At 46.4% G+C, this 12279-nt stretch overlaps 2 protein-coding genes and 1 long non-coding RNA gene across 5 annotated transcripts; 1 reads left to right on the plus strand and 2 right to left on the minus strand.

Annotated features, from left to right (window-relative positions):
• Window positions 1-1196: 1196 nt before the first annotated feature.
• LOC133920308 (uncharacterized) lies at window positions 1197-1856 on the minus strand. Its single transcript, XR_009910084.1, has 3 exons — window positions 1752-1856; window positions 1494-1619; window positions 1197-1396 (listed from the first exon to the last, which is right to left on the minus strand). It is a non-coding gene; the product is annotated as an uncharacterized LOC133920308 (long non-coding RNA).
• Window positions 1857-5661: 3805 nt separating this feature from the next.
• On the plus strand, window positions 5662-6267 carry LOC133920756 (transcription factor MYB77-like). Its single transcript, XM_062365350.1, has one exon. The coding sequence runs from the start codon at window positions 5662-5664 to the stop codon at window positions 6265-6267; it is 606 nt and encodes a 201-aa protein (XP_062221334.1).
• A 251-nt stretch (window positions 6268-6518) lies between these two features.
• On the minus strand, window positions 6519-11364 carry LOC133920864 (sucrose transport protein SUT4). Of its 3 annotated transcripts, none has more exons than XM_062365447.1 (14): window positions 10695-11357; window positions 10074-10139; window positions 9870-9968; window positions 9728-9792; window positions 9562-9646; window positions 9389-9422; window positions 9201-9300; window positions 8555-8630; window positions 8044-8400; window positions 7803-7946; window positions 7366-7599; window positions 7221-7284; window positions 7098-7141; window positions 6519-7021 (listed from the first exon to the last, which is right to left on the minus strand). In XM_062365447.1, exons 1-14 carry the CDS (start codon window positions 10956-10958, stop codon window positions 6851-6853), a joined length of 1803 nt encoding a protein of 600 aa, XP_062221431.1. In that variant the 5' UTR covers window positions 10959-11357; the 3' UTR covers window positions 6519-6850. The 3 variants fall into 3 exon arrangements, 2 of the variants coding, with proteins under 2 accessions (XP_062221431.1, XP_062221432.1); XM_062365448.1 differs by having other exon boundaries at window positions 9728-9767; window positions 10695-10766; XR_009910174.1 differs by having other exon boundaries at window positions 6923-7021; window positions 7221-7292; window positions 10695-11364.
• Window positions 11365-12279: the final 915 nt, after the last annotated feature.

Below are 12279 nucleotides of genomic sequence, written 5' to 3' on the forward strand. Positions count from 1 at the left end.
AAATCACCGAGTTCAGAGCACATTCGAGTTTCAGTTTCGTCAGAGTACTGTAGCTCGTCCGAAATCACGCTGAAGTTCGCCAGTTAGCCAATTTCGCCTGTGTGCATCTGAGCTTTTCGCTGATCGCGTTGAGTTGCGGTTCGAGGTGGCTGCCAGCAACTACTGCTGCCTGATGCCCTTCACTGGGACAACCCAATTCGTTGCATGCATCGGTCCTCCCAGCTGTTGCGGCTGACGCCAAGCGGCGGAGGATGGTTTCCGATAGAGGTCACGGAGGAAGGCAGGCGGTCACACATGGTAGAGGCAGCCAGGCGAGGGTACATGTTGCAAGTGATGCATGGAACCAAAAAGAGAACCCAACCGATCACTCTCAAAAGAGAGTGAAAACAAATGGAGCGCGGTAGCAAACCCAATAGACCCAAGCTTCACAGGAAAGGAATGGCAAAGGGAATTTGAACATGTCCTCAGTCGACAACATGTTCAGTACACAAGTGGCAATATACAACATGATCATTTGATACCATCACGCGCAAAAAGCTACATCCATGCATGCGCGTATACATACATTTAACACCACGTCTTATTTCGCCCTTGTTTTTCAGAAAGGGCCTCTTGCGATGGCAACTCTTTTACTCTCCTCAAAGACTGGTAGTGATGAAGCCAAGACGATCTAGAACTTGAATTCCTTCTTTTTTTTATTTCCCATCCTTCTCTTGTTTCCTCTTCCTCTTGCTTGCATTCTGCAAATCATTCATTCATTCAGAAAGGGCCTTGCTTCTCCTCTTAATCAAAAACCATGCGAGGGAACCAAAGAAATGTACCTCCACCACCATGTCACTGAAATCTTCCTTCTGATTCCGTACCTTCTCCTCCTCTCGTGCTTCTTCATACCTATTATGTGGTTCAAACATTATGACTCAGGGCAACTGACATGGTACCAACTTGACAAACACCGAAAACAGGTAATCAATCTTACTTGGTTGCCAATACATCATCCATAACCTCCAGCTCCTCAGGTTGTATGGTGACATCCACTTTATCAGACTTCTGGTTTTTGAGAGCACCACTATGGACCAAAAACAAAATAAAGTGTACTGCTATCCATCGCACAGCTAATAATAATGGTATGCTGAGAAAATTACATGCCTGAAACTTAAAACAAATTATCGGAAGCAGTTTTAATTGCATCATCAGGCACATCTCTGGATTCACTTCGAATCTATCAAGATCCTACTACTGGCCGACCTTGGCAATGCAATGCTAGATGGACAAATATGGGAGGAAGAAAGGCGGCAAATTCAATTAAGCATAGGTAAAATAGGAGAGGTGCTACCTCAACCACATCCGGCCTGGCGCATATCTGTTTCAACTTTGCAATCTTCATCCTCCGTTGCAGCTAGAAAAGGAAAACAAATCAGACAACATTTTCAGGTAATGAACACAGCATAATCCCTGATAAGATGTTATTAACAAACAGAGACAAAAGAACAAACTTTCTTCTGTTTATTGGATACGCCTCCTTCCTTCTTTTGTTGGGCCTCCTGTGTGTCGTCGTCCGAGTCAGATCCGTCCCCCTTCTTCACCGCATTAGTGCCAGCCTCATCCTTCTTATCATCGTCCTATGAGCAACTGTAACTTCAGCCTGAAAAAATCTAATAGCCCTTCACTCCAAGTTAATTGTAATGGTGAAAATAGTGAAACTCCAAGTTAATTGTAATGGTGAAAATAGTGAATATTGAATACTGAGATACCTCGGCGGCAGCGGAGGAGTCCTTGAAGGTAAACTTGTCGAAGATGTTCTTGAAGTCAGCGAGGATGGCGTCGTCCAGGTCGGCCTTCTCCGGCACGTACTCCACCTCCACATCCACCTGCAGCGAAACCCAACACCACGTGGTTCCTAGGTCTGGCCAAGAGCAACGGCCAGCAACCTAAACCCTACGTTGTGAGGTGAGGTGCTAACACACCTGGGGTTTCGGATCGGAATTCTCCTTGGCGGCATCCTCGTCGGCATCCGCGCCCCCGGCAACATCTGCGGCGTTGGAGGCTGCCTTGTTCTTCTTCTGCTTGCGACGGTGGCGGCAGCGGTCGAGGTCGGAGGAGGAAGGGTTGGGGGCGGGGCCCACCTCGGCGGCAACCATGGCGGTGGGGGTGAGAACGAGGCAGGAGGAGGCCACTAAACATGCTTAAGGTCATCTCTATCTAGTGCTACAGTGCTGTTACAGCGTTAGGAGAGAATCTGATACTCCAAAAATTTGCTGAAAGACTGTAGCAACCGTAATACTGTTCATAGAGGCTGACTGTGGGTCCGGAGGGAGTAGAAGAGTAGTAGAAAATAAGAAATATGGTAGCTGTTGGAGATAAATAAATAAATAAATAGTATTGTAATAGTATTAGAGGATACTGTAATAATGTTATAGGGGATGAATTTTTAGAGTATCTATTGGAGATAGCCTAAGGATTTAGGTTGGAGGTTCGATGGAATATGTCATCTATGTTTTCTGATTAGGTGATTTGATTTTTTGTTTGGTTGAAATAGATAGGATGAGTTAGTTTTCTGTTTGATTTGTGGGATTTAAGTAGATAGGATAAGTCAATTTTTTATTTGGTTGGTGGGATTAGAGTAGATAAGATGATATATTTATATTTATATGTATTTCATAAGTATTTAGATGAATTTGTGCATGTTTGAATTTAAATTGAATTAAAAAGATAATATGACATGAAATAATAAAAATACATATAAATAAAGTATTACAAAGAAACTTATTTTTTTACAAATAACCTAGGGTTCGAAATACTTTTATAAATGAGTACATTATATGAGAAGAATATTAGTGATTTTTTCTAGATTTTTAGGAATTTATTTGAGACATTAAAAAAATTGGTGAAAGTTATAAAAGTAGGGTTTTTGACAATTTTAATTAAATATTGGCTCAGGGTTTTTGGATCAAACCGATTAAAATGAGTTGATAGTGAGCTCTAGTTTTCTCATAAAAATATTTAGAATTTTTGGACTACTAATATACTTCGGATAAAATCGAGAATTAAATAAAAAATTATTAACATACACGAGCACATCTTAGCCGAACATGGATAGCTGCGCCCGCCCATTTTTGCCTGGCTCCCTTCATCCGACATATGAGAGAATATTCTCTGAGCGTGGCCGCCCCGTCCAGCTTATCCCGTGAACTAAACATCTCAAAAATCGGATCGCCATCACCCGGATGGACTTGTCCAGCGAACCTAACGCACCCTAAATGTGCCGGCTCTGCTGACCGGTCCGAGGCATGATACTGTAGTTACGACTCAAACACAACACGACTGTGTTGAGATAGGTCGGGCTAGCACGGCACGAGGCTACAGGTCGAGCTTGGGCCGAGCGCGTGTACGGCACGGCCCTTCTGAGTCGGGCCGGCACGAGCACGACCTAGCCTAGGTCGGTACGGGTGTCGGTGTATCAGGAACCAGGGGTCCCTGAGTCCCGAGACCGGGCCGGCCATCCGCCACGCGTCACCATCCCGCGAGGTCCGCCCTGCAAGATAAGAAGAAGTTAAGTCCCGGGAGAAGGTGCTCGGGGCCGCCACCTCTGGTTCCCGAGCACCCCAGTTCCCCGATGATCCGCAGAGTTCAAGTACCGGGAAGAAAGTGCTCGGGAGAGAGTGCTCGGGGCTGCACGTGGCAGCCCCCGAGGGCTCGGTTCCCCGAAGGTTTCCCCCAGTGCTCGGGAGAGAGTGCTCGGGGCTGCACGTGGCAGCCCCCGAGGCTCGGTTCCCCGAAGGTTTTCCCCAGTGCTCGGAAGAGAGTGCTTGGGGCTGCACGTGGCAGCCCCCGAGAACTCGGTTCCCCGAAGGTCTCACCAGAGTGCTCGGGAGAGAGTGCTCGGGGCTGCACGTGGCAGCCCCCGAGGACTCGGTTCCCCGAAGGTTCGCGCAAGATCGTTCGACGACCCGAAGTGTCCCCTCGCCGGGGTGTCAGCCAGTCAAAGACGCAAATGCCGCATTTAATAGGCACGCGCGGCCTGACATCCTGACATTCTCAGCTGCCCACGCCCCTAGTGTCAGACCCTGCCATGTTCTGGCAGGGGGGCGTGGGTCCATTAAATGCACAGGTCCCGTCCCGTTTCGCCCGGGTGCCTCGGGATAACATTGCCAGAATCGAAGCGCTCCGCCTGCCACCCTGCCCCGGCAGAAGGACAAGACAGGGTGGGCGCACCGGGCACCTCTGCGGCTGCCCGGTGGGCCCTCTTAATGGCGCCGGAGGACCTCCGCAGTGGCGGGTGGTCGGATACACGCCGCAATCTTCCACCGCCCCTGTCACTTCGCCGAGACGGAATGATGACGCCTTTCTCTGTGGCACCTCGGCACGTACGCCCCCTCTTTCCCATTCAGGATAAGTCAAGGTCGGCGCGCCTATAAAAGGAAAGGGGCTCACAGCTCACAAGACAGACAGCTGAAGAGGCACACACTCACGACTCATCTTGGGAGAATTCCCCCTCAGATCCGGAAGCCCTCAAGAAGCATCCGAAGCCCAGATCAAAAGACGGAGAACGTCACGAACAAACTCAAGCCAAGCTAGAACATGAGAACCTCAAGCTCTCTGTAGACAGCTCACTCATGTAACCAGATACATCCTTGGAGAATTCCCTTCAAGAAGAGATATAACACACACACAGGAGTAGTGTGTTACGCCCCCGTGCGGCCCGAACCTGTCTAAACCCCGGTGCACCCATCTTTCTTGCACTAGGTCGATCATCTCCCACCACTAGCCACTGCATTTATTTCCGTTCCCATTTATTTCCCCGGCAAGCTCGTTCAGGATCATCCCCCGGCCGAATCTCTAAAAAGGGGTCTCTCGGGATCCCTGCGACAGGAGTTCATCCTCCGACAACGGGCATGGCACGGTTAGACACTATCCGACGTGGCACGTATGGACTCGGCTATTTTCTATATATTTTTTAATTTTGTAGCTATTTGTTTTATCTATTTTCTATATTTTTTAAATTTTGTAACTATTTTTTTATTTTATCGAACTGGTTGTGCCGACAGGTCACCCGTGTGCCGTTGAGCTGCCCGTAGCGCCATGCTCACCGTGTCTATCGTGCTCGCCGAGTGCAGCCGTCGAATCGCAATCGTGCCTGAACCGGCTTGACACAGTACGGTGAGCAACTGACGTACAGGGACCGATGAGAGGCTGAACTAGCATAATACAGCTCGTTACAGTAAGCATGCCGTTCAGACCGTGTCAAGTCGGATCCATGCTAGACCGACCCTGAGTGGTTTATTTGGGCACCTCTGGAGGTCACTATACGACCCCGGAGAGCTGCTACTCTACTAGCCTTTGAGTAGTTGGGCTGTTTGGACTTGTTGGGCCCAATGGGTAATCAGCTTTGATCACGACATGAAGTGAGTGATCAGCTTTGATCACGGAATCCAGTGTCAAAAAAAAAAAAGATTACGGAATCCGACATGGAGTGAGTGATCAGCTCTGACTTCCGATTAGCGAAGAAATTAAAGGCGAGTGGTTAATCCGAGTCGAACTAAGCATGTGTTGTGCGCTAACGAACAATACCTATATCAATGTATCAAGAAGAAGAAGAAGAATACAAGAGTCTTGGAGCTAGAGGAGCGAGTTGGTGCGGACGACGACCAGACCAGTGTCGAGATGGAGGACTCCGCTGCAGTCGCGTCCTCTGCCGCCGCGCTCGGGAGGTGCATCGTGCGCCTCAAGCTGCCGCGCGCGTGGACGGCGGAGGAGGACGCGCGCCTGGAGCGCCTGGCCAAGGAGAACGGCTTCGGGCACTGGCACCGCGTGGCGCGCAGGATGCCCGGGCGATCCTCCGGATCCTGCCGCGACCGGTGGCGCCACCACCTCGCCCGCGACGTCTACCACCGCCCCTTCACCGCGCGCGACGACGAGGAGCTGCGGCGCCTGGTGGAGCGCTTCGGCGGCAGCGGCCGTTGGAAGGACATCGGTCGCGCGGTCTACGGGCGGACGTCGCGCGTCATGAAGCGCCGCTGGAAGGAGATTCGCAAGGCCAACAACAGCGGAGGAGGCGCCAAGATCTACTACCCGCCCGCGCTGCCATCCGACGACGATCAAGACTTGGAGTCCGGCGAGACGGCGGCATTGCAGCAGGGTCCGAGTAGTTACTCCTACGCCGACGACGTTCTGGCTTCGAGCTTCGCTTCGTGCAGCCCTGCCACCAGCGGCGCCGTGGACCCCAGGGCTGGAAGCCTCGCGTTAGATTTCGCCTGCATGGCGGTATAATTTGAGGAGCATGCAATGCATGGTTTGTGTCATGTCTAGTTCAGCATGCATGTAATGAAGCATGCATCTGATATTTAGCTAGATAGGCATGGCATGTCATGTCATGGCCTGCTTCGATCTCAGCTCCTCATCCACTTGATTTATCTACATCACTTCATGCGTGTTAATTTTGTTGTTTTATGTATTTGTTCCAACCCTGTTTTCAAGAATCCTGTCAATAGATGAATCTATGCATGCAACAAAAGTATACATATCAAACAACTTTCCCTTAGAAATGCACAGAAACGTGTACAAACGAGGGCAGGTTAGGACAAAAACTTCTTATACAACTGTAAAATTTCTCTGTCGTACGAGCAGCTCTTACATATATTGCCAAAAAATAAAAGATACATCTTTTACACCTTTGCATTGCCTTGTATGCACATGAACCTAACTAGCCTCTCTATTTAACGTCTACTCTCAATATTACTCTGTAGTGGCAGGAGGAAAAAGAATCATTTCACTGTAAACGAATGGCAAAATGGACCTCAGTGTTGCCGAGAATATCCGAATGTTACACAGCAGCCGGTTTTGAGCACAAGCATCACCCAAATCCATGGAAACCGGCAGATCTGTACGAGTTTGACAGCTTCGGTAGCTTCAGAACTGCAAGCACACCAGCTGCCAGGGAGAAAACCGAAGCCAAGGCGAACGCAGGGATGTTTCCTCCCCCATAGAGAGCATCCCATGGACCTGCTCCAAGTGAGACTACTATCTGGAAATAGAATAGAGCCAGTCAGGACATTTTCTAACAATGCATAGAGGAGACCGTTCAAAACAAAATGGCTAACCTGGGGAACAACGATACCAAGATTGAGGACTCCTGTAGCTAAACCTGAATATGGGGCGCAAACATTATCAGTCACTGAGAATCACACGAGAATAAATAAAACTTAAAAATCTGCAACACAAACCTTGCCCACCACCTGTTCCAGCAGTCAGTTCGGCAGTTACAGAAAATGGAACACTATAGGTGATCTGTAACACTTAAGAGCGAAGTGTAAGCCAACTTCCAACACAATAAAGCAAAAAACGTGCGAGTCTGGTTCTGGTACTTACGGAGAGTGGCAATCCAAGAAGAGAGAAAACAATCAATGCTGAAATTTTTACAGTTTTATTTGCTCCAATGATGTGATGAAGTTTACTTGAATAAAGATCCGACGAGATCCAACTTAGTATCGTTGTAGCCACCATGCAGATAAACACTGTGAAGTTGCTGATTGCCCAAACCAATCTTGCACCAATCATCCGACATAGTGGATCAACAAGGAAAGAACCAATGCCAAGGACAACCTATACAAATGTACCAAATATTACATCTACTAAATCGATACAATGCCAGATAACCAAAGTAGATAAGTTCAGATCATTTTTAAATGTATGTCATGAACTACAAAATTGTAGTTAAACAAACACCAGAATTGTTAGGCGGTGCAACTGCATCTAAACATAGTCGTATACAGGTTTTAGTAAGCAAATTGATCACGAGTTCTTACTGAATTCAATAGCAAACCAAATGCACCTTCTCGGACACCATTGTCATAAGCTTTCCTTTCACTCAGGTCTCCATTTGGGTCCCCATGGTAAACTTCACGCCCCATCCAGTCAGTATCAAAAAGGAAAAAGGGAAACCATGACAACTGCAAAAAAAGGGGTAACATCATCAATCTCAAAGGTAGAAAATACACCACCAGCAAGTGGTCGGTAAACATCTATCTATGTAATTTGACAGCATACCCATGTTAGAGCCATAACAATAAGCACAGAATGCATTCCGGGAGGTAGGTGCCTCATGCTGGTCAAAATGTTAACCAAAACTGCTCCTGGTCCATCATTGAAAACTTCTCCATTGTCTCTGTTCAAGTTGGAACTCATATCTGTAATATCCTCAGCGTTGGGGTTAGCTGAGACGTTGTCTCCATTCACATGACCATTAGGAAGTCTTCCATTATTTGGTTCATGCGATGCACGACTGTCATCTCTAGAACCATTAAGTAGAGGGGAAGAATCAGATAATCCTTGTGCATCCTTTGGTTCTAGTGGGATCTCTTCAGCAAAGTACAGGGTAACAGACATACAAAACAAAAGAAATACCTGCAGAATATAGCATACTCAGCTTTTGCATATCGGAGTAAACAATACTATAAAGAATGAAAGATAACTTCTAAGGATTCGGTTAGCCCTAAAAAATGCATTAAGAAACCAAGCTTCGAATTCCTAGGGTAGTTCAGAATATCTGAGAACTTACAACTGCAACTAAGAACGCTGCTTTCAAATTACCACAAGCTTCACAGCAGGCTCTTGTCATTAGAAAAGGAAACCACCTGCAGAAATAACAAGAAGCAGGCAAACTCAGCTTTCGTACAAGAAAAAAAAAATCATTGACTAGAGAGAATTTGGGATATATTATACATGAACTTGATGGAGCAAGAAGCACTAAACAAGAGGACCAAATGCCAAAAGATAGCAGGAAGTGCATGATGTGTCATCACTGTATGGTTCTGTTTGTAAACTTCTATTAGTATCTTCATCATGAAAAACAAAGGTGAAGTAAGAGGACCAAATGCCAAAAGATAGCAGGAAGTGCATGATGTGTCATCACTGTATGGTTCTGTTTGTAAACTTCTATTGGTATCTTCATCATGAAAAACAAAGGTGAAGAAGCAAATTTATCATATTGCTTGTTTCCTCTGCTACCTCTAGACTGTTCATGGAGTTAATGGAAAATAGTTCAAAATGCCACATAAATTTGAGCTTTGCCAATGGCACAAGCAACCATTTACATCAACTAGCACAAATTATATAAAATGCATTAATATAATCTTAAGACCACCAGGTGCTGAACCATAATCATGTGTATGTAAGCACATAAGAACACTCATAAAAAGACATACTTGTGCCAATTCCCGCTCGCACCAGCTGAAAAACCAAGAATATTTCCAACAGCCATCCATGAGCAGAATATTGCATTTGCAGAATTACACTGATCAGGACCTGCATAATAGAAGGTACCATTCAACAAGTGATACTTTAAGGGTGAATCTAGCATTAGCAAAAATTCTAAATTTAAGGTAGCAACCACCTGAAAGATCGGCTAGAAGGGCACGAGCAGGACCCTGAACATGACAGGAAGGAACAAAAGTGTTATGAGAACATCCATTAAAAAGCAACTTTCCAGTAAAACTTCGGCACCAAATTTGACAAAGATTTGGTGCAGGCACACCAGATCACATGCAAAGTTTCGAATAAGCTTACTTGCACTGTATTGTTGGCAAGGTCCAACATCCAGAATCCAAGAATGAAAACAGTAGCAGCTCGGTATCTTGAACCTTTATATGTACTGAGTAAGAAATTGTTAGCATTTTATTAACAACACACTTGATGTTAATAAAACAACCAACAAGGAAGAATCAATGATTACCTGCAGTGCTCAGTGGTATCTCCTAAAAGGTAACCAAGGTCTGCAGAAAACCCGATTAGAGTTACCTACGTATGAAGTCTATCTATTAGAGCATGAAGAGAATGGGGAAATATAATGACCTATGGAACTTCATCTAACTCACAGCAGCACATATCATCAAGCATCCGGCCAAAATAAATGGCCTTCTTCTTCCATACTTTGAACGGCATTTGTCACTCCACACGCCAACACATGGTTGAACCTGGGTAAACATTATCATTTGAAGAGGAGATGTGAAGTGAAGGTTTTATACTTTTATATGATGGCTCTGAACAAAACAAGTAATATTCTCTCTGCGGTAACTTACCACAAAACCAGTAATAGGTCCACAAAGCCAAATGAATGATGCCATGGCATGGTCTATTCCTAGGGTCTGCATAAAAATCAGAAATGATCAACCGGAAAATACATGGCAAAAATGCCACATAGCACATGACCCAGGTGGTTCTTCCAGCTTCAATCGTTTTTCCAGCATTTATATACGACATCAATTGAAGCTTCAGGCAGACTACCGATGTGATGTTGATGCTAAAACCAGGTAGCCTTTTAGCCTGGCCAATCTAGAGTCCAGACTCTCGAGATGTGTTAATTGCGCGTAGAGTTTCGTGTGCTAGTCGAGTGTAGCTAATTTCAAAACCAAATAGTCGCGATTCTCACTATTTCTAAGCAATTGTATTTCTCCGTCGTTTGTCAATTAGAAATGTTGGTGCAGAGTAGACGAGTGTAGTAGAAACCTGCGGTAACCGGTGAGCACCACCAACAGACCCAAAACAGAAAGGGGGGACAGGCCATCGATGCTCCTATCCTAAATGCGCAGACCGAAACGAGGAGTGGGATCACAACTCGACGGGTCCAATTTCCAAACGGGCTGGAAATGGATCCTTCGGGAGCGAGGCAGAGCGGTCGAGGCATGGTGCATATTACTCACCTGGATGTAGGGCGTGAGGAGGGAGAGCTGCAGCGCCCAGCCGAACTGCACGCCCGCAGCCACCATGCAGGCCAGCACCAGCTTCGTCGTGGAGGTGCCGCTCCCGCTCCTCCCCGCCTGGCCCTCCCTAGTCGGGTCCTTGGGCGGGCCTTCTCCAGGGGCGCCGCCTCGAGGGCTTCCGTTGAGGCTGACGAGCTCCATCTCGGCGTCCCGGAGATGGCGGTACGGCAGGCGGATGGCCGTGACCCCACCGCCGGAGTCCATGGCGCACGGCAGATCTGGGGCTAGGGGTGGGCGGCGGCGGTGAGATCTGGCGATGGGCACGGGCAGGCAGGAGTCGCTGCCTCACTGGTGGTCGGAGGAGGAGTCAGGGCCGATGGGGGAGGAATAAGAAATTGCAAGGAGCGTGATGCGTGGGAGTCGGCAAACGAGGGAGGGGGAGGGGAGGGCTCACGCGCCGACGCCTGCCTGCCCGCCCCTGTTGACTGCATTGCCGCGACCATTTTTTTTTCTTCCTCCTCCTCCTTTTCCTACTCTAGTCTCATGTGATGTGAGGCCGCGATTGGCGCCAACAGTCCTTGGTAACATGGTGATCGATTCCTTCACATCACAGGAAACAAATAGCTTGCTCCTGTTGATTCCTCCTCCTCCTCCTTTTTCTTATTCTAGTCTCATGTAATGGTGTTTGGTTAGGTTTGGCTGATTAGGTAGGTCATGAGGCACTTGTGCTATAAGAGTCTTGGGACTAGGAATCTTTCGGTACAAGTGCATATTCAGTTTGCTGTCGACTCCTTTTATTAGCTTTGCCCTGCCACTCCCTCTAAATCAGTCTGATCCCTATTTATTTTATAAGTTATAAATTAAAATAAACATATTGATTTATTGTTAGTTTTTAAAAGGGCAGTATTTAATGAAATAAATTAAAAACTGATAAACTGATTAAGAGTGACTTTTAAAAAAACGGATATGTCAATAACTTAAAAACCAACGTCTTTTAACATAAATCATAAACATTTTTTAACAAAAACTCATACATTTGAGCTACACCAAATAGAACCGAAGTTTCGTTATACAGTCAATTCATCTACCTAATTTGCCAACTGAAGCGCAACAGGATCCCCTTCCAAACCAAGTGCTACCTCGCAACTCTCAAGTGCTGCATGCAGATTCCTAAGATCGGTACAACACCTGCAGCTGAATTGCAGCACCACCAGGCCACCACCGACATTTATGTTCAACACTACCATCTGATGTAGATGTGAACTCTAGGCCTCCTCATTCATTAGCAACACAACGTATAGCATATTAATAAGCATTACGGTACTAATGTTAGCGGCGAGACAAGAAAATAAGATACAAAACCATTTCCAAACCCTATGCTCCAGCACTACATCGTTCCTCTATAATTAGGGGTACTTGTGACAGCTCAAGATCTTTAAACCTATCATTAAGCATTAATAAGTATCATTAGATTCATGTTTAATTGTTTTGAGTAAATTTTGGCATATAATTTAATTGAACCTAAATTGTTAAATTTAATAATATCTGATGCATTGTGAAGGAACTCGCAATTTTGCTATACACA

This window comes from Phragmites australis, chromosome 6, assembly GCF_958298935.1.
Source record: "Phragmites australis chromosome 6, lpPhrAust1.1, whole genome shotgun sequence".
Classification (NCBI taxonomy): domain Eukaryota; kingdom Viridiplantae; phylum Streptophyta; class Magnoliopsida; order Poales; family Poaceae; genus Phragmites; species Phragmites australis.